This window comes from Glycine max, chromosome 8 (genome assembly GCF_000004515.6).
Source record: "Glycine max cultivar Williams 82 chromosome 8, Glycine_max_v4.0, whole genome shotgun sequence".
NCBI classification, from domain to species: domain Eukaryota; kingdom Viridiplantae; phylum Streptophyta; class Magnoliopsida; order Fabales; family Fabaceae; genus Glycine; species Glycine max.
The window spans coordinates 5688172-5710372 of record NC_038244.2 but is presented as its reverse complement, the minus strand read 5'-3'; the positions used below and the strand labels follow the sequence as shown (position 1 = coordinate 5710372).

At 33.7% G+C, this 22201-nt stretch overlaps 1 protein-coding gene and 1 pseudogene across 1 annotated transcript; one reads left to right on the top strand and one right to left on the bottom strand.

Annotated features, from left to right (window-relative positions):
- Positions 1-6896: 6896 nt before the first annotated feature.
- Positions 6897-11170, bottom strand: LOC100786219 (serine/arginine-rich splicing factor RS2Z33-like; annotated as a pseudogene).
- A 2195-nt stretch (positions 11171-13365) lies between these two features.
- On the top strand, positions 13366-21068 carry LOC100801433 (BRASSINOSTEROID INSENSITIVE 1-associated receptor kinase 1). Its single transcript, XM_003532574.5, has 11 exons — positions 13366-13720; positions 14485-14614; positions 14692-14763; positions 16436-16579; positions 16934-17005; positions 17097-17168; positions 17362-17435; positions 18638-18772; positions 18863-19204; positions 19678-20072; positions 20420-21068. The coding sequence occupies exons 1-11, from the start codon at positions 13615-13617 to the stop codon at positions 20726-20728; spliced, it is 1851 nt and encodes a 616-aa protein (XP_003532622.2). The 5' UTR covers positions 13366-13614; the 3' UTR covers positions 20729-21068.
- Positions 21069-22201: the final 1133 nt, after the last annotated feature.

Genomic DNA, 22201 nt, shown 5'->3' with positions numbered 1-22201 from the left:
ATGTAATATAAATTTAATGATGGGATGGATAAAAGCATATTGTAACCATGCATAATAAATATGAAAACAAATATAATGTATTTCTTACTGCATATTTTTCATAACAAATTTTGCAAATAAAAAATATAAAAAGAGAAATATTAATGGAGACAGATAAAAAGATATTTTTTAAGAAAATTATATAAGTTAAGATGAAAAAGTCTGCATTTGATTGGTGGATAATTGCTTGCCAGTTCAACTGCAGCTAAACAACGTGCACACTACTATACTGATTCAATGAATTGATTTTATTTTATGTTTTATTTTAAAAAAATATAATAAATGATGTAAAATTTTTTTTTTTCCACATATTCATGTTTTTACTATTCTAATGATTGATTTCGTTTAAACTTGAACTTAACTGCGGAACTTAGTAATATTAATATTAATAAAATACAAACACTATATTTAAGTCATTCTTGATGCTGATAACTTTATAGATAAACAAAAAAGTAAATTTAGTATATAATTATGGATGAAACTAAATTAGTAATATTGAAATGTAGTTTTAAGTATTAAAAAGAGTTACACTTACACCTATTAACGGGGGCTTGATTCTCGCAACAGCAGTCCAATGCTATGCCAGAGATTCTTCATACTATTTCCCGCCAAACACATCACTTATGGAGCCATCGACTGACTCAATTATTCATTATCCTAGTAGAAAATGGGATAGTATAATTTTAGGCAGAATAATAAATTTGTTTCCTGAAATTAAAGTATATGGCCGTGTCAAGTTAGTTTCTTAATGTTAACAAATTTTTTAAAAAAATCTTAAAAGTAGTTTTTGTTCTTCACATTTATCCTTTATTTTAGATAGGTCCTTACGTGCATGTTATTGTTACATATAAGCACTAAATTGTATTTCAATGATAACATATAGGGACTAAATTTTAATGATAACATAAGGGACTTATATGAATGTCTTAAAAAAAAGGGACTTATATGAAATAAATGTCAAATATGAGAGACGAAAACTACTTTCAAAAGTCATGCTTGCTTAATTAGTTTTTGGATCATCTTTTGAAATTTTGAGAGAAGTAAATTTGATTGAGTAAAAAATAACTATGATATTATAAAATTATTTTTAATAATTTTTTATGCATAAATAGATCTTAGTATTTCAAAAGATTAATATTTGCTTCTCAGCCAAAAGATCCCATAATTTAACCAAAACTTAAATTATAAATTAACCTTATTTAAAGAAATTCAAATATGCGTCACTTAAGTTAATTACCCTTTAAAGTTTGGCGGACATAATTTTATGAAAACAAAACTGTTATCTACATCGGTCATGTTCATTTTGCTACAATTGACATTATATTTCTAATTATGTCTTGGGACGGATTCTACTGCACAAGCCGCGTAGGTCTTGCACCATGCGTGAGTGAATATTGACCCTCAGATCGATGTTTATACAAAAGTTTTGTGGCTACAGATTCAATGAGTAAGCTGGATACAAGGTACTGAATAATCACCCTGATTTATATATATATAAAGAAACAATAAAACACGTTGACCCATTTACTAAGGTTCCGCTTCCGCTTACTTGTAACGCTTGTCAGTGGGTGCTGAGGTTCCTATCCCCAGACACTATAATTAGTAACAAAAATTCATTTTTAAAAAAATAGTGATATATAATATGTTTTTAAAATCAATTAAATGATATATAATAGTTTTTTTACATCAATCATTTTAATAAACTTGTAATTTTATTATATCATTTTTTATTTAATTAAAAGAAAGTATAATTTAGTTAAATAAACTTAAATTATTTAAAATATTTTTTAATATTTAAATAATTTGCTAATAATATTGATTTAAAACAAAAAAAATTCTTTATAATTTTCATTTTTCATCAATTTCTTGTTTAATGACTAGATATTTCAATTAAAAATAAATAAATGATGTAATAATTAACAGTGGAATGTTGTTAAGAAATAACAGAGTAATATCGTAAAAGTAATAAATAACAAGTTGATTGTAATATGGATGGAGTGACAAAATAGGTCAAAATCATGTTTTAAAATCCTGACTGCAAATCAAAGATATGTGTAGGTCCATTTGATTATCGGATCAGTTATGCAGTTGATTCAATTCAACTTGGAATCCTTCTTATGTTGGGTTATATTTTTTGTTTTTGACAATGTTTGGTTACATTATTAAAACTCATCACCTATACTATGTCAGGTGGTTGACAAATCACAACGTAATTTGTTTAACTAGACCTATTAAACTATTTATAGTTAATAAAGTAGTAGCAATTAATTATTGTACTCTTTCTGTCAATTTTTTTTATTGTACTCTTCCTCTCTCGATCCGTAGTCCACGCATGTCAACTCCATGTCACTCAAGTTACTTAAAATCAGTCCAAATGGTTAACACATTTTTTTTTTTTATAAATAAAACAATATATGAACCAAGACATCATAGATAACATTATCTCAAGCGACTATCAACAAGCCAGAAAAGCATATAATATAAAGTATTGTATTATTACATGCAGTGTGTTTGTGCATTATCAAAGCTTAACTACCTTCGTTGTTAGTGCTGAGCCTTCAATGTAGGTTTGGACTTCACACATGGCACTCTTTCGTAGAACAACAGGCTGTCTTGAATTTTTAGTTCAACAATCATGTTGATGTCTATTTGTTTGGCTTTGCATGTTCTGCTTCTCAAAGTGTACGTGGACTAGTCCTATTTTGATTTGGATTATTGTAAGGCAATTTTGCCCCATATGGGGTCCAACAATTATTTAAGTTGAATAAGAATTAAGCGTGATTAGCGTATTTCTTTTTCTTTTGTCTGGCAATACGTTACAAAATTAGCTGTATGTGACTCTTACAGCCAATCACTATGATAGTATTTATTAGAAGTATGACTATAATTGAAAACGAGACAAACTACTACGGAGTAAATGGTAAGGCAACACACAAAGGTACACAGATGAGTGGGTTAATTTTCAGTTGATCGTGAACTTCAAGGGAGGGGGATATTTTCTCCTAACTTTATTACATTTTTTGTTCCTATACTTTAATTTATTTGTGATTCTATGTAACAAAAAAGTTATATGAGACTCTAGTCTTTTTTATTTTAATAACTCACATTTAATCTTTATAATTTTTAGTTGTCAGATTAATTTTTCAATACAAAATTCCATTTAATAACTATTATAAATATAACAGAGGTGCCACATTGATTTATATAAACCAACAAATTAGATTAATAATGAAATGTATAAATTATTTAAATAACATTTTTTTTTGTTTTTATTCTGTTCCTTTATATACTTCTTTTACAGATATTCTTTTATTTTTATTGATTAAAATGTATTTGAATTTTGAGGAGCTTCACTTTCATCTATACAGATTAGATGTCCTTTGTGGCATATATCCTTAGTATAGAAGTATCATCTCAGAAAAGTAACATCATCAACTCAACTTTATGGCTAGTCAGAATTTAAGATAAGATTCAGAGTTTGTTAGAAATCACTATAATAACGTCTTTTGTCATATTCCTGTATGTCCTTAAAATATGCATTTGTTTTAAGAAAAGTTGTAATAGTGTGCTTTAATTATGGCAAACGCTAATGTAAGCCATAATATTATCATGTATCCTCCTCTTGATATATACCATGGAGACTCTCAATTATATCCATCGAATAAAACCCGTGTTTGTATAATCACGAGTTCTCTAAGTTTCTTTCTTCACTTTGAAAATCTAATATAATGTTTGATCTCCTCTTCAGATATGCAAGTACGCTCTATACCTACCCTTCTAAAGAATATTGTGTAATAGAAAGCTTCTTACTTATGAAGCATAAACCACGATCCTCTTTATCTTTTAAGAAAACCATTTGTGTGAGAAATTGGATTGAGTCACGATAATTTTGATTAAAAAATAACATCAAAACACAAAGAATTAGAAATACATTTAAATTTCGTTATAGGATTTAACTCATAATTGAATTGGACTAAAATATTTTAACATATGACAAATGTTAAGGATACTATGACGAAGTTGAATCCCAATCCTCTCACGTGGGGTATACAGTTTACAACCTTTTTCCTCTCATCCATCGAAACGCTCATATTCAATGACAGAAACCGTGGCCAAAAATCATTGCACGAATATGCATGGCGCTTCTGTTCATTTAAATATATTTGGTTTACATAAGATGTTACTTTAATTAGTTAAGGTGTCACGGGTCACCTTCAACATCTTTGTTCCTCTGTAAATTCCTCCATCCACAGCTTAAGATAGTTGCAATGTTGCATTAAGGTTGGTTTGATAGAGCGAAAAAAATAAAAAATAAAATGAATTAAGATAATTTTTTTAAATTAAAATAAAATGTAAAAATATGACTTTTACATTTTTCCCCCCAAATAAACACACCCTAAAGGCTATATACTAAAAAAGGGATTAGAATATTAAAACACATGCGGAAGGTGAGTACATTACATCAAAGTCAATTGAGGACTTTAGAGATCTAAGCAGTGAGAAACACTGGGCCATGCATTTTCTATTATATTTGTACTTTGTAGTAATATGCTATGCTAAAGGAAGTTGCCCACGGGCGCAATAGATGTATAATTCTGAAGGCTGTCAGTCACAGTTGGCATTGAACAATGATTAACGACGTACTTGTCATTGAAGATACTTGGTCTGCCTTCACAATCTCACTTGCTCTTTCTTTAGTTCCATCATTGCTTCTTAATTACTTTTTAGTGCTTGTGAGTGTGATAGTTTGCAGTTCTTCGACCTCCGTTCATTTCTCGGTTTTTGAAGCTATTTGAAGATGACATTGAGCAGGGTCGGGTGCAGGTTAAGTATTATGGGCAATTGCCCCAAGTAGAGTTGAATGTGTGGGTAACTTCCCTTGCGAATTTTGTAAACCGCAAAACTTGCAATATGTGAAATCTATCCTGTCAAGTCCACATTTTTAAAAGAGTTCAATTCTAGGAAGTCTGCCTCCACCTCGCATAGCATGTAGGTTTAACGGGTCAACCCGCATTAGGCCAAAACAATTTTAAAAAATAGATAATTAAATGTTAAAATATAAAATTTGACCCATTTTAAAAATTAACTATAAAATGTCTAATAAAAAAAATATTTGTCCAAAATAGTAACATAATTTGCATCTTAAATCACCTAAAAAATATTTCTTTATAACATGTTTACTTAATCTATAATTATATACTAAATTAAAATATTTTATCATCATTCATCAACCACTGAACCATATATAAATTACTTAAATTTTATATATATTTTTTAATTTTATTTTTACTCGGTCTATATCCCTTATTTATTAGTATTCTGTATTTTATATTAAATTATAAAAAAGTCTACGAGACCCGCATAACCCATGAGTTAAACAGATCGAGCTAAAAACTCACAATTTAAACGGGTTCTAAAAAATAAGATCCATATACCATGCTGGTTGTGGGTTTTGTAGGTGACCCGCGGGCTCAAACCCGTTTACCGAGCTCTACCCATAACATAATTATTTTTTTTAAAATATATTTGATAAAAAAATAATTGCTCCCATAAAAAAACAAGTATTGTCCCATACACAAATTATTTTTAAATGAATGTAAAAAGTTATAATTAGGAGATAAAAGAGAATAAATTAGTACTAATTTTACAATTTTACTTCTGTAATACTAAACACATGTATAGTAAGTCAATAATAAACACACACTTTTACTCAATTATAATTTGTAAAAGCTTATACATGTAATTTGTTTTTTTTTAATCATAAAATTATAATATTTTTCTTCTGTAAAAAGATAATATATTGTTTTATTGTCTCTATTGAACAAATTTTCTAGATCCCCCCTTGACATTGAGGATGAGCTCAGCCTTGACACTATAATATAACAGCAAACACAATACCTCCTCTACATTGTATAAGAAAAAGGATGAGAATAGAATTTCGATATATTAATTCTAGTGGGTTGTTCGGGACTCAAACCCGGAACTAGTATTTTCTTGTTTGACATGCAACTTATACTATAAGAGATAGTTGTCAAAGTGGACAACAGTGTTATTGTTCATATTACATGTACATACTGCACATTCTGTTTTGGACTTCATCCGACAGAAATCTAGTAAAAACTAAGGTTTCATGAATTCCTCCATCTTCAATTGAGATTAAGAGAATACATTATGCAACTTATGCACGTGTGTACCTCTATCTGTGGAACTAAGGCCTAGATGCTGATGTTGGTTAGGTACTGTGATCTGATGGAGTAGATTTTACTCGGTCATGATGAAAAGGAATAGCAACTCTTGAATCAATACTTGAGGTAAATGAGAGGATGCTAAAATTTAATATGGTCTATACTAGAAAGCGGAAAATAAAACTTCAACACAAGAAGCAGATGAAAATTTTATGAAATGCGGAGAAAAAGGTTTATCCTTGAAAATTATTGGCAAAATAGAGAGCCCTCATGAAATTCATGTGTTTGTTTCTCAATGAAAGCAGATTTACTCGCTGTCTCAAAGTCAATCCAAACTAGAAAGGTAAACTGATTGTAATTAACGAAGTTCCAATTGAAGATAATGCGAACTGGTTCTCAATTTTTAGCACTGAAGCTATAGGTTGTTGAAAACTGGATACTCAGCTGCAATGTTTATGTGAGTGGGGATCATTGGCCGTTGGAAAGCATTTTCTTGTGATTAATTAATTATGCAATACTTGAGTTGAAAGGATTCAAAACATGCCAGATTTAAATTTCTCACAATAATTCATATAGGTTTAAATTATGCCAATACTTGAATCAAATTCTGGCAATCCATATTATAGGTGACCTGCACATGTTACTTGACCAGCAAGAATCTGAAAAATACCATACACAAAACCGTTTTCATAAACAATTGTCACAGAATTAAGCTGGAGTGCATTTTATATACAAAGCAGATACAAACTGGGTCACATCCTGACCCCATTTTATCAGAAAGTGCTTTTCAAGGTGACAGTGAGCGACGGTGGTTGTCATCATCTTCATCAATGGGGCTCTTGTCATCATCCCTAAGGCTACGGCTATGCCCATTAACTTTAGGGCTATCATAGCCGCCCTCATCACAGTCCCTTGCAGGGCTCCTACTTTTCTTTCTAGGACCACCACTGTAGTCAGACCCATCTTGCCGGGTGGCCAACCTATCACTGCCAGGAGATGTGACACCTCTCTTCTGTGGACTGCTTTGGTCAAGTGATGCACTATGCTTTCTTATCTAGGAGGGTTGAGGACTCTGATCTATCTTCAGAAACTGGGCTTCGTTCTCTTCCGACAGGAGATATTGATCGACTGGCAAGAACAAAGGTAACCAAAACTCAGCTTACAAGCGAAGATATTACAAAACAATTCTGACTACTGAAACTACAGCCAATTTTATTGAAATTGCAGTGTCATTGCATCAGAACCATAAACATTAAGATTAGGGACTATTAGAATCCAACCTGTAGCTGCGGTCTCGGCTGTAGCTTCGATCCCTTCTTCTGCCATGATGAGCAGAATGTGACCTGAAAGACTTCATCCATGTCTGCTGCTAGAACAATTCAAATTGACAATTTGACACCAATGATTTAATGCTCATAAAATCTATTAGAAAGCCATAACCATGCTAAGAGCAAATCAACACAATGTAGCAGAAGTTAGGAAACTACATCATGGCCTACCTCAACTTTTTGGGACTGTTCTTACAGTTCTTTTCTATATGACCTCTTTCCCCACTAAGGAAACACTTGTTCTTCCCATCCCCAGTTTTGCAATCTCGGGCCCAATGACCATCAAGCCACAGTCAAAACATCGTCCAGGTCCAGTAGGTGGACCCTGACCCTGACCTGAGGATTCCCAGGAACCACGAGGACCCTGATTAATTAGAGATCAGATGAAAAAATAAAATTAGAAAGCACTCAAAAGCTAACAGAATTTGTTCACACACGTCAAAGAACAATAGCTATGAAATCAGAAATGCCAGGGTTCAGAAGAAATTGAATGACTATGTATAAAGTATTTAAGAAAACAGTTAGTACAGTAATAAAAGCAAATTAGAAAAAGGTATACATAAGTGACCATCATCATCAAATTTAAATTTATTTGTACTTTTTACTTCAATACAAAAAGGATAGGTTGATGATACAAAAGCCAACAATGAAGCCAAAAAACAAGTCACAATTTAAATACTAAAGTGGGTACTCTTCAATCAGTATTCAAGGGACTGTTTTGATTAGAAAGGGACTATCTTTTTATCTAATCAGAAGAGATACATTGAAAACAGAACTAATGTTATAAAAATACAAGAGTGAAAAGAAACTAGAGAGAACAATGTGTGCGATTAGAGCTGAGGCACTAAGGACATACAAAATCCCAATTAACAGATTATATGGAAAAATCCCTATATGCAACTGTAAGATCCAACAATTATGCAAATATATGTCCACGTAGCAGGCACTTTCAGATGAAGACTGAACTCATTACAGTACATATGCATTAACCCAAGACTATAGCACCAACGGAAAACATCCCCTTTGATCATAAATTACAAACAAGATAACCAATTCTAAAATAAATCTTAAGTAGATAAACCGTGAAGGGAAGTAATTCCTTACCCCCTTGGCAAATTCCACAGTAACGTGCCTTCCTTCAACTTCACGACCATCCAAGTTATATCTAGCATCATCAGCATCTCGAGGATCGCCAAAGTCCTGTTCAAAATATGTCAGGAACAAGCCAATAAAGTAACACCAAATCTTACCATCATTTACAACTGAATTCCTCCAAGCAGATACTAAAAGCCACCTTGGAGCAAAGGCATGACGAGAAATTGAAGTAAGAAAGAAATAAATGAAGACAAAGAAAGGGTGACAACTTACAACAAAGGCGAAAAAATTCTTCATATCCACACCTTGAACTCTGCAGAAATGGTATCCAGAAACAATAAGGCCATCATTACTTTACTACTGGAATTGTATGATATAATACAGCCCCTCAAAGACGAACTAAACACCAGTTTGTGATTGTTGCCATTTCCATAAAAAAACATGCAATGACACTACAGCAAGAATCGCCAAAGTCAACAGTCGACAGGAATTTCCATCAATTCCACCAAGCCCAACCTCCCAACACAGACCTCCAGGTTTAGAGAAAACCTCAGAAACGTTCAACAAGATCATTCAAGTTAAAACATGATACCTAGGTGATTTGGTTCCCGCGCATAACATGACAAATAACCAATATAAATCCAATCTCAAAATGACGCCCCACAACAACTTATCACTAATTAGCTCCATTGCAAATTTAAACAATAAAGATGAATCAAGGAGGCTCGACAATTTCAAACATAAATTGATACAAGTTAAACAATTTAAAGTGTGATAGAACATAACAATGGACAATATCCTGTCGTCTCTATCCAAGAAATGAAGTACTAATAAAAACATTCATCCAAATCCAAATAGACACACAAGCAAGCATGTTATAATAAAATAATCACGAAAAAGATTAAAGATTGTGACTAAGCTTCAGCCCCAATTTAAAACCTTGCAAATAAAAATCTTATCATTTTTTTTTGGAAAAGGCTGAGAATGCACCGAGCAATAACAAAGACTGCGTTCTTTGAAGGATAAAGGGGAATTACCTTCCATATCTGCTGAAGACACGCTCCAGGTCACGGGAACGAGTCATCGAAGACAAGTGTCCAACGTCGAGGCGGGTATTACTATATTTATCATCATGGCGAGGCATCGTTGATTTCTTCCAGCTCTGCAAAACAAGCAACTGAATTTTGAAATTCAATTCAAGAAAAAAGGCCACACAGAGACCCCTTCTTTCAATGGCAATAAACGATTCATCGTATGAGCATATAGCAAATAACGTGAAGGGGAATGGATGAATTGATGGATAAGAAAATTGAATTTCAAACATGCAATCAATTTTAATCCTAATTTGGAGAAAGACCGAAGCCAGAAGTGAAAAGGTGAATTGAATTGAAAGGGAAGAGAATAGTTAGTTACCTCAGAGTGGATTGGAGTTTCTCCGTAAACCGAATTACCGAACCCTTTCAAAGTGAATTGCCGCGTCCACACCTACGATTTATTATTTATACAACACTGCCACATATCTCCGTAGATTTTTGGCAAATGCTATTTCCACTCCCCCCTGTTACTAATACACTTACTAATACACTCCCCATTGAATTTTTCCCTAAACTATCCTCACAAATACACTCCCCTCCTCTCTTAATTTCTCCCTTACATATAACTATTCTGAAAAAAAAAAAAACCACTCCCCCTCTCTAAACCAGCTCTCAAAGTTGTGTCGATAATGAAAATTGATGAACCAATTGAAAAAAGGACACTTGGGAATGCATAGAGAAGTCACACATCTTAGCAGATTTTTTTATCGAAGCAATCAACCACAAAATTAAAATTTTCAACCATAAAATCAGCAAAAAAAGGGGTCAATTTTGAAATTAGAGCAAAAACTCTGTTAATAAACTCAATATATTGGCTCGGGTGAAGGAGTGCTTAAGAAGTGATGAAGTAATACTAGTGTTTGTTTAATTATGCAGCAAACAAACACACCAGTACGTAAGTTTGTATTTCATGGAAGCCAAGAAAATTAAGGAACATTTTTCAGATTTTCAGATTTAAGTTGGAAAAAGAGCAAACAGATGGTGGGCACTTTGGTTTTTCAGCCGCTAAGAACATCTTTTAGATGCGGAAGAGGGTCCAATTTTAACAAGTATCAAGAAGCACCGGCCCGAGCTTGAGTTCGTCACCGCCGCCACTCTCGCACGTGCCACCCTACCACGCTTCGGCGCCGCACATGCTTCTAGCCCTTATGCCTATTCTGCTGCACCCTCCGACGAACACCAACACCATAAAAGCCTCAACTTTTAGATGATGAGGAGCGAGAACCCCGCCGAGAAGAGGTACAGAACCAAGTTCAGCAAGGGGGAGGTGGGCGGCGGATGTCAGGGTGGGGGAAGATCAGTGCCCCCATTGTCGCAACTCCATGCGAGGCTCACAATATCAGATATCGGAGGGAAGGGGAGGGTGTATTTCTTCCAGAAGAGATGGGACGGAGAACGATTAGGGGAGTGTACTTACTAGGTAGTTTAGGAAAAAAAATCAAAAACAATGGGGAAGAGGAGTGTACAAGTAATAGGGGGAGTGGAAATAGCAAATGCCAGATTCTTTTGGTTCTTTTATTGAAAAGTCCAATTGGGATTTTGGCGGCATTGCAAGGCAACTACTTAAGCCACCTCATTTTTTGCTTGGTGCATCTCCTAAATTTTTAAACTACCCATCTTACCCTTCTCACCTCACTCGCTCTCATCTTCTCTCCATCTTCTTCTTCACCGTGGGCAGCACCATCACCAAACAAAACCTATCCATGTCCTTGGCTTCACGATGAATGGTGTTGCTAGCGTGGCAATTGTGGCCGAAGAGCATGAGGTGGTTTGCTGTTAAATTGAGTTTGAGGAGCTAGGAGAGGTAGTGGTCTAGGTCGGGAACAATGCTGAAGCAAAAAATGGTGTGTATTATGGATTGAGTTAACCGTAATACAAATGCATTACAATAACTCAATCCGTAACTATATTATGGTGGTGTGATGTGATGATGAGTTGAGAGCAATGTGAAGGTTCGTGGCTCAACAATGTGTGTGGTGGAGGTGGGTGGTTGGTTGGGCGGGGCATGGTGGTGGTGTTTGGGTGTAACAAAACATTGATTCTTTAGCTTATATTTTAATTACATGAATGTAAAATGCTTGTGTAATTCATGAAATATATTCTAATTTAGTAAATCTTGCAACTTATTAATAAAAAACAAAAGTCTAAATTATAGTTTGACATGTGTTGTGTTAAAAAATAGTCATTATGTGGAAAATCTAGACCTTTGCCTAACTGCCCTAACACTTACTTTAGCTATTATATTATCCCTCTATTCACATCACCTCCAACACCATTGCCTCGATTGCTTCCAGTCTCATTAGCCTGTCTACCACACGTAACTTCAACAGGCACGGAATGAGATTTTTTGTATAGTTCTTCCTCAAAGTCAACAAAATGTAACTAGTTTACCATTATCATTGTTAAATTTAGAGTTTTATAAAACTACACAAATGTGTTGTGTGTGTAATTCGAACCACTAGAGTAGTTCGGATCACATTTAACATTGTGTATATTGTCTTCGTCTTTATGTCTGTGGTAATGGATAGATGTTTCGAGTTACATTTTTCTTTCGAACAACAGTGACGAAAACAATAACAAACACTCCCTTCAAGAATTGTTCACCTATATGAAACAACTACCTTTCAAGTCTCATTACCGGAACTTCTCTACATTATTTGCGGGAGCCACCATGTGATGCACTTTAAGCTTTGGTTGCATCATCAACTATTTCAATTAAGCTCCTTGGCAACTAATTCAACAAAAATTTAAAAGACGATCCATTTTGAAAAGCAAAAGTTGGGGTTGCGGTAAGTGGTAGGACAGCTAAATCCCACCACCACCATATCATGAACCAACGGCTTAGATTTCCAATGATTTTTAGGGTGTTAGATGCTACACAAACCCTAATTGATCAAATATTTGAAAGCGACTTAAGTATTTTGATTTGGACATTAATTTAAGGATGTGTAAAGTAGGCTACGCGGGAAAAAAAAGTGAAGAACTCGTGTCATGTGTGGATAGGATAAAGTTGTAAATATCAAGTTATTTTTTAATTTGTTATCGATTAATATATTATGTTAAAAACTTTAAAAATATTATTTAATTATTACTATTTCAATTGTAGTTGAATGATTTAACATTCAAATAAAAAATTAACTAAATTTTTAGTCCATGAATTTTTTAAAATTTTAGATTTTAGTTGTTAAACAAAAGTTTGATCGATTATGTTCCTTCAATCTTTTTTTGTTAAGGTTTTAGACTTTTAGTCCTTACTGTCTATTTATGCAGCTAACCATGGCATAGCTTTAATTTTGACATGTTTCCTAGGAAAGGGAAAGGAAAGAGGAAAAAAAATGGGAAGCATGAACCACATGAAGGGATATGAAAGGAAGGAAAAATTATTTAAATATTTTACATTAAGGTTAGGTAAACTGTTCTGTTCTTTTATTTTCTCTGCTTTCTCGTTTGTTAATAATTATAAAGTAAACAAAATTGTGAAATTATTTCTCTGATGGGAGTGACAGTAATCTCCCAAAAGTGACAATTTCCAAATTCTAACCCACGACGGAGAAATAAAAAATGAAAAAGTAATATTAAGGATATTAAAAATTAATAAAGCCAAAGAAAAGCAAAAGCAGAAGTAGTTGATAAAATGTAAAGGCAACAAAAGCAAGACCTACTGCTGACTAGGTGTATGTATGATCACAAATCAGTATATACATTCCATCATGGTGGGGACAGTCGTAGGCTAATTAATTATTTGTGCTATGACTCTAAGTTGACTGCTATGTCTATGAATTTATTTTGGTCAACGAGTTCATTAATTTGCTTATGAGTTATGAGCTTCAAGAGGGATATTCATGTGCATGTGCATGTGCATGATTGAAGAGGATGACCAACATGGAGCGAATGATTTCATCTTTCATGTCTTTGTTTTTTATTCTTTGGATATTCGTGGTGCTTGACTTAGTTCTCAAGGTTTATGGCCACGCAGAAGGTGATGTTTTGTGCTTACTTGGTGCTTCAATTTATTATTTTCGTTTTATTTTTAGTTTCCTATTTTTTTTTTCTTTTTTGAATTGTTGACTTTCAGATTTAGTGTTTCTGGCTCATATGTTTGAATGAGAAATAAAACTGGGGAAGGAGTTAGTAATAGGCTTTTATGTTGGAGATTGGGGGGTAGCTAGCATTTGAAATATTATTTCACCCCAGTTCTCGGCCTTTGCCTGTAATATTTTTGTTAATATTATCTTATCAAAGAAAGTGAAGATTTTATGAGCTATATATGGAGAATCAAATGGGGCTAGATGACCCAATTTGGTTTTCTACCAAAATCCTAGTGTTTGGTGAGGTTCTGGTGAATTAACTGTGAGATCTAATACTGTTATAGTGGAAGGACAAAGTTTGTAATGTGAAACACAAATTAAGAGATTAAATTGAACTGAATAAGTTAGAGGAGCAAATTGAAACCAATCTTTGATTTAGAGGACAAAAATGCTAATTTTTCCTTTTAAAATTTTCTATGGTGTGTTGGGGAACTATACGACTAGCTTGGGTTGTTTGTAGGCTGTAAACTTAAAAATGTTTGATGTTATGATTGGGGAGTTCTTGAGGAACTTGGGCTTCATGTTTTTACTTTTATGTATTTCACAAATTTCATTAGAGCAACATAAATTTTTGACACCTGTTGATTTTGTACTCCTATCAATTTAATATGTTAAGGATGTTTGTAATTGTACTTGAATATTACTTCTATGACAGGTGATGCCCTGATTGTATTGAAGAACAGTATGATTGATCCTAACAATGCTCTTCATAATTGGGATGCTTCCCTTGTCAGTCCTTGCACATGGTTTCATGTTACTTGTAGTGAAAATAGCGTAATTCGTGTGTAAGATATCTATGTTATTTTTACTTGTAGTTTTATGAAAGTTTGTGCACATGGTAAAAAAAAAATTGTTTGCCCAGTGAGCTTGGAAATGCAAACCTTTCGGGTAAACTTGTTCCAGAGCTTGGTCAGCTCCCAAATTTGCAATACTTGTAAGTAACGAAACGGATACGATATTGTTGGCTCAAATTTACATCTTCTTTTCTAATTAGATTTTGCTTAACTTGTAATTCTTGATTGTTGGCTGAAACTGATATGACTAGGCAAGGTTATTCTAAAAGTAAATATGATAGCTGTGTTATTCAGAAAATTTCCTGATGGTTCTTTTATGTACTTATGTTAATGATATGTTGATTACATCAAGTAACAAGTCCTTGATCAATAAGTTAAAAATTCTACTCAGCAATGAGTTTGAAATGAAAGAACTGGATGCAGATAAGAAAATTCTTGCTATGAATGAATTCACAGGGATGTCAAGCAGGAAGAGTATTCTTATCACAAAAGAAATATGTTGAAAAGGTTCTTGAAGGTTGAATTTTTAATACGAGTAATTGAAAACCTGTTTTTACACCATTTGCTGCACATTTTAAGTTATCTTCATTCTTCAGACCTGTGCCCACAAACGAATGAAGTGTATGTAACACATTCCTTATACTAGTATAGTTGACAGCCTTATGTATGATACGGTGTGCACTAGACCTAATTTAGAATATGTTGTTAGCAGGCATAATCCTAGTTATGATCATCAAGAGTGTTGTAAAATAGATTTTTTTGGTATCTAAAGGTACTTATGATATCAGTTTAGTATTTGACAGAAGTATGGCTACAACCAATGATATTGCAAGTTTTGTTGATTCAAATTATGGTGGTGATCTCCATCGAAGTTCTCTTTCCAGCTATATCTTTACTCTATGCAGATGTGCTATAAGTTAGAAAGCTACACTCAATCTGTTGCTAATTATCGATGACTAAAGTAGATCATATTGCAGCAACAGAGGGAGTGAAGGAGGCTATTTGGCTTTGAGGTTTGGTTAATGAAATTGGTCTGACTCAAATGTTATTGCTGCATTTTGTGGTAGTCAAAGTGCCTATTCACGTGACAGCGAATAGTTGTTATCAAGACAAGACCAAACACATTTGTGTATAGCATCACTTTATACAAGATATGGCTGTTATCGGTAAAGTTGTAGTTCCAAAGATTCACATATTCAGTAATCCAGCAGAAATCCTTAGTCCTCGTATGCCAAGTTTCAACATTTTACCACACTTGCTTGCCCCTTAAGGCTTTATATGGAAATGAGCAACTAGTTGAATTCGAGTGAAAGTGAAGATTGTTAAGTGAATGATTCAAATTCATCCACTCTTTAAAACCATTGATACTAATGGTTATAATTTCATATAAACCACAATTCATTTGAATGGTCCAAAAGCTTTCTTGTCATCTATAAAGGTGGCTAAGCTATTTGAATTTTTTCATTCACTCATAAGCTCGTCACTTCTTTTTATTTCCATTCTTTAAGAGAGTTTTGTATGTTCTTTATCCTCTTTGTTTTAAGAGGATTTGTGTTACTCTCCTTGTCATAGTGGAATCACATTGCTTTCGTTCCATTTGCTCATAGTTCTCCAGTTGATTTGATTCTGCACTTTTGCATAGCACATATACCTTGACATTTTGTGTAGTTCAATTTTTAACATATTGACTTCTGTTAGATTTTAACCACTGTGATAGCATCGATACAAATGTGTTATGCCATTTTTAGTTATTCATAAGACTTTTTTCTCTGCCCAAATCTAAACATTTTTTTTCCGTCTTTTCAATGACAGGGAACTTTATAGTAATAATATAACTGGGGAAATCCCAGTCGAGCTTGGAAATTTGACAAACTTGGTGAGCTTGGATCTTTACATGAACAAAATTACTGGTCCCATTCCAGACGAATTGGCCAACCTTAACCAACTACAGTCCCTGTATGGCATGCTTTCCTTTATTTCTTATCTTTAATCAACAAAACTTATCTAAATCAGTTTCAATTTTGTTTCTTCATTAGCATTCATAAGTTTTGCTTTCCCACATAAAATGGTGAAGGATTATACAACCAAAATATGAATTTCAGTTCCAACACATCTTATAATATACTTTGAGCACTTGCCCAAGAGAAGTATCATTCTACATAATCACATGAAATAGATGTTTATGTAAGTTACCAACTAGTTATTATGGCACACACACACCACACTTGCTACTTATTGATTATTTGCTGTCATATCTTGTTGTCAATAGTTTATTATATGCAAACTAAATGGTTCTGCTCCATGAACTAGGCGTCTCAACGATAACAGTTTGTTGGGAAACATTCCTGTGGGTTTGACCACTATTAATTCACTTCAAGTGCTGTGAGTTTTACTCCTACGTCTAGATGCATTACTACACTAGTGTTTTGTTATTTTTTGTGTAACCTGACACCATGATCTTTATTGAATTTAGTGATTTATCAAACAACAACTTAACAGGAGACGTCCCAGTCAATGGTTCCTTTTCAATTTTTACTCCCATCAGGTTGGCACAAATTTTTTTTATAAGCTCATTGAGCAAACCACACTACAACACTTGGCTAATGGCCATATTATAGTTGGAGAGCCCATTATAAACCTCACATCAGAATCCCATGTTTCTTATGTGAGACAGATTACAATTATTAACGAGAGATGAGATATAAATTTTTTACTAATCCCTTTATTCGTTGTTACAGTTTTAACAATAATCCTTTCTTGAATAAAACCATTCCAGTTACACCAGCTGCTACACCGCAACAAAATCCTTCAGGTTTGTTGATAATTTTTTTATTGTTGATATTTGATAATGAAATTAATTTTTCAAAGAATAATCTGACCTAAAACCATAGGCTGAAAGTATAGCTCTTAAATTACTCTCACTTTGAGAGTGCACTAGGCTTGAAACGCGGACAGAATATAGTCTTGCAACTAAAATTAAAAGCAAAACAACTTTGTTTTAAAATTGTAAGACTGGGAGCAACAGCCAAACCCTACAAACTAGGTCAACTGGAATTTGATACCATGTAATTTAAACCACTAAGACAAGAAAAGGCTCAATAACAGGGTTATACATCTCGAAATTGATACCATGTAAAAGGTTTTCAATTTTGGTGGTATTTACTGTTGTTTCTTTTACAAGCTGCATCCACTCCATTCCTTTCCATACTACCAATATTTCCTTCACCCTTTGCTGCCAAAAAGGCAAGGAGAAATGAAGGCATTGATAATGGATAGGTTGCATGGTTTTTTCCCAAATGTTTATTGTAACAACATGGGTTATTGTAACAACGTGGATAGGCTTGTAAGGTTGAGTCAGGCTCATAACCTACGTTGCTAAATGGTATCAGAGTCTATTCTAGTATTCTAGATTCATTGACGGGCCCTCTGTAATTTATCACTCTCTACGCGGGTAGCCTTGAGCGTGATAAGGAGTGTTGAAAAACCACTTAATTGTGATCACCCCTAGCCCACCTTAACTGTGATAGGTAACTGTGGGCAAAGAGGGGTGTGTTGAAGTCTCACATTGTGGTGGGTAGCTGTGGACAAAAGGGAACACGTTGAAGTCCCACATTGGCTAGAGATAGTGTCGAGATAGAGTATATAAGTAGAAAGTAATCCTCACCTTATAAGTTGATTTTGTAAGGTTGAGTTAGACCCTTGATCCACCTTGTAACATGGTATCAAAGCCTGGGGAAGAGTTAGTTGGACTTGGTGTTGGTGAGGCATGATGTTAGTTATTCCCTTAGAAAAGGGAAATACTCGTGTGATAGAAGAGGGAGAAATGAGAGGTGAGGGAGAGAGAAGAGTTTTCCAATTTGGACAGAGTTTCTCCTCTTAGGCTGGACCATTATAGATTTATAGTTATTACTTTTGTTTGAAGAATACCACACTACATTTTTCAGTCTATCCAATGCGAATCAAAGTTTTGGAATTTAGTTATAGTTTGCCATTTAATTCTGTTAATCCTTGTAGGTAATGGTATCAAAGCCATTGGAGTCATTGCTGGAGGAGTTGCTGTGGGTGCTGCACTGTTGTTTGCATCCCCAGTAATTGCACTTGTTTATTGGAATAGAAGGAAGCCACTGGATGATTACTTTGATGTCGCAGGTTGGTTGGTTAACAGAAAAGATGGTATACATACTGATTAAAGCTGCTTATGCTATCCATAACTGATTTTTGTGTGTCCTCCACTGGCAGCTGAGGAGGATCCTGAAGTTAGCCTTGGTCAGCTTAAAAAGTTTTCACTGCCTGAACTGCGAATTGCAACAGATAACTTTAGTAACAAAAACATTCTTGGTAAAGGTGGATTTGGCAAGGTTTATAAAGGACGTTTAACCAATGGTGATGATGTAGCAGTAAAAAGACTTAACCCTGAAAGCATTCGGGGAGACGATAAGCAATTTCAAATAGAAGTGGACATGATCAGCATGGCTGTACATCGAAATTTACTTCGCCTGATTGGTTTCTGTATGACATCTTCTGAACGCTTGCTTGTGTATCCTTTAATGGCTAATGGAAGTGTAGAATCACGTTTACGAGGTACCCTTATTAGTCTACTCTATTGAGGAGGATTAATGTGGCATGCATTGCTTTTATTTCTATTTTACCTCAATATGTCTCTCAAGTAAAAAATCTTTTCTCTTGTATGTTGTCTGGTAGTTATGAAAGCCTTACTTTTCATGTCAAATTTCTTTCAACTTTGTTTATTTTTATTTTTTTTGTAAAATAAAAATTATGTATGTGAGTATGTCTGACATGTTATCTCTAGTAGGGGCACAATCACACAACAATTTGGAGATATATCAGTAGCTTAAATTGATCCTTTGTTTGTGCCAGTTTTTTTAACCCAATTATCCAATTTTGTTTGACCACATCATTTAATGTGATCAAAACAGAATACAAATCAACCCTTCTGCAAAAATAGTGTAAAAGCAATTAAAATTTCTTGTAGTTAAATTTCAACATTTTTTTTTCAAATTAAAATGTTTTCATGTATAATTGTATTTTTGTAGAGCCTTCGGAATCACAGCCACCACTTGATTGGCCAAAACGGAAGAATATTGCTCTAGGAGCTGCTAGGGGGCTTGCTTATTTGCATGATCATTGTGACCCAAAGATTATTCATCGTGATGTCAAAGCTGCTAATATATTGTTGGATGAGGAGTTTGAAGCTGTTGTAGGAGATTTTGGTTTAGCAAGGATTATGGATTACAAAAATACTCATGTTACTACCGCTATATGTGGTACGCAGGGCCATATAGCACCAGAGTATATGACAACTGGAAGGTCTTCAGAGAAGACTGATGTTTTTGGATATGGTATGATGCTTCTTGAACTAATAACTGGACAGAGGGCTTTTGATTTAGCACGATTGGCCAGGGATGAGGATGCCATGTTGCTTGAATGGGTAGGTATTATTATTATTATGTTTAGAGTAAACCATTATTTTGCTTCTTGATTTCTTCTGAAGGTGTAATTGATAAGTTTAGTAGAGGATGAGGAGTTCTTGTTTATTGTTATGCATTCCCAATTGAAGTTTTGAAACCTCGTTTGTTCCCTATTCTGGTTTTGTATTGTCGTATAACTAGCCTTTGCTTTGAAACTAAAATACAAAATTGATCTGGTAGTTCTTATTTCTGTTCCCAGATTATAGAATCTCATGTTTCTTGTTGCTGTTTAGTTTCAGCAATGTAGATGTTAGCACCAATGATGACTAATGGTTTTTGTTGGCAAATGACATTATTTTGATTCCAGGTGAAAGTACTTGTGAAAGACAAGAAGTTGGAGACACTGTTGGATCCAAATTTGCTTGGAAATCGTTATATAGAGGAAGTAGAGGAGTTAATCCAAGTGGCCTTAATATGCACACAAAAATCTCCTTATGAGAGACCAAAGATGTCTGAGGTGGTGAGAATGCTGGAGGGTGAAGGTTTGGAAGAAAAGTGGGATGAATGGTTGAATATGACAGAGGATATACAAAATTTCACCTTCAACCTCTGCACTCCTACTCCTAATGACTCAAATCCAAATATTCAACCAGATGTTCTGTCAGGTCCTAGATGATCTTTGAACACTAACTTTTTAAATACTGAGACGTTTAGCAAAGGAAGAGAGACGCTTTGTTGAAACTAATCGCTTCTCTCACAGCTGAAAAATGTTGGTTTGGTGCACCTTATAAGTTAGTGAGCCATTATTCAGTGGTGAATAAGTCTTGTGTCTTAACATTTCCAAGTCTTTGATCACTGTTGCTTCAGTGCATGTTCAACAAGTGTTTGTCCTACATTTTGAATAGGTTTTTCATGAACTGTAGATTCTGGGTTATAGTAGTCTCATATTTTTTTACGTGTAACCTGGCACAGGTAAATGGTAATTAAGGGTTGTGGAATATAGACATAGTGATTTATTTATGAAACTAACAGTTAAAAGGAGATGTCCGAGTCCATGTTATTATTTACTCCCATCAAGTTGGTGCAAATACTTTTGTTTATAACTAGTAACTAATAATTGGATTTGGACATTTAATTGTGTAAAGTTGGCTACGCGGAAAAAAAGTGAAGAACTTGTGTGGATTGGATAAAGTTGTAAATATCAAGCTTTTTTTTATTTGATATTGATTAATATGTTATATTAAAAACTTTAAGAAAAAAAATTAATTATTACTAGTTCAATTGTAGACTTATTGTTGAATTATTCAACCTTCTAATAAAGTCATCACAACCCTAAAAGCAAGCGATAACAACAAAAGCTTTTCAATAATCGGATGTTCCTAGAGGCACCACTTTCTAAATTAGAGAGACGCTTTGTAGAAACAAATATGTTTCTCTCAAAGCTGCAAAATGTTGGTTTAATGCACCGTATAATTAGTATGCCATGCAGTGGTGATAACAGCTTGTGTCTAAATATTCCTTAGTCTTTGATCACCGTTACTTCACTGCATGTTCAAGGAGTTTACTACAACATTTTGAATAGATTCTCCATGATCTACGTAGATAGCAGGTTATAGTAGTGTCATATTTTTACGTGCAACGTGACACTGATCATTGTAGAAAAAATATATATATAGTGATTCATGAAACAACCAGTTAAAAGGATATGTCGGAGCCAATGATTATTATTTACTCCCATCAGGTTGGTGCAAATACTTTTGTTTATAACTGCTATTATAGAGGGATGAGATATAAATTTGTCGTAATATATGAGTTCTCTATAGTAATTGAACCATGGTTGAATGCACTTTTTTTTATAGTAATATTTGTCATAATTACAGAATTGTAATATTTTAATTATTGTTTTTTACAAAATTAGAACTTATTCTATTAATTTTAAGATTACTGTAATAAGTAAATGAAAAAAATAATTGCCAGTATTCACTACAATATTATTAAAAATCTATTTTAGTAATTAAAATATATTTTATTCAATATATTATAAATATATATTATTCCCTTTGCATTTAAAATTGCTTTGACAATGGTTCCCAAATCACGTACAGAAGTAATAGTGTATAGGCCTATTAAGTTAGAGTTCACATATAAG

Excerpts from the sequence above, each read along its gene's own strand:
- LOC100801433 (XM_003532574.5), top strand. The coding sequence starts at position 13,615 with ATGACCAACATGGAGCGAATGATTTCATCTTTCATGTCTTTGTTTTTT. Across the intron at positions 17,169-17,361 it reads TCAATTTTTACTCCCATCAG|TTTTAACAATAATCCTTTCT; the intron begins GTTGGCACAAAT and ends TCGTTGTTACAG. Across the intron at positions 19,205-19,677 it reads TGTAGAATCACGTTTACGAG|AGCCTTCGGAATCACAGCCA; the intron begins GTACCCTTATTA and ends GTATTTTTGTAG.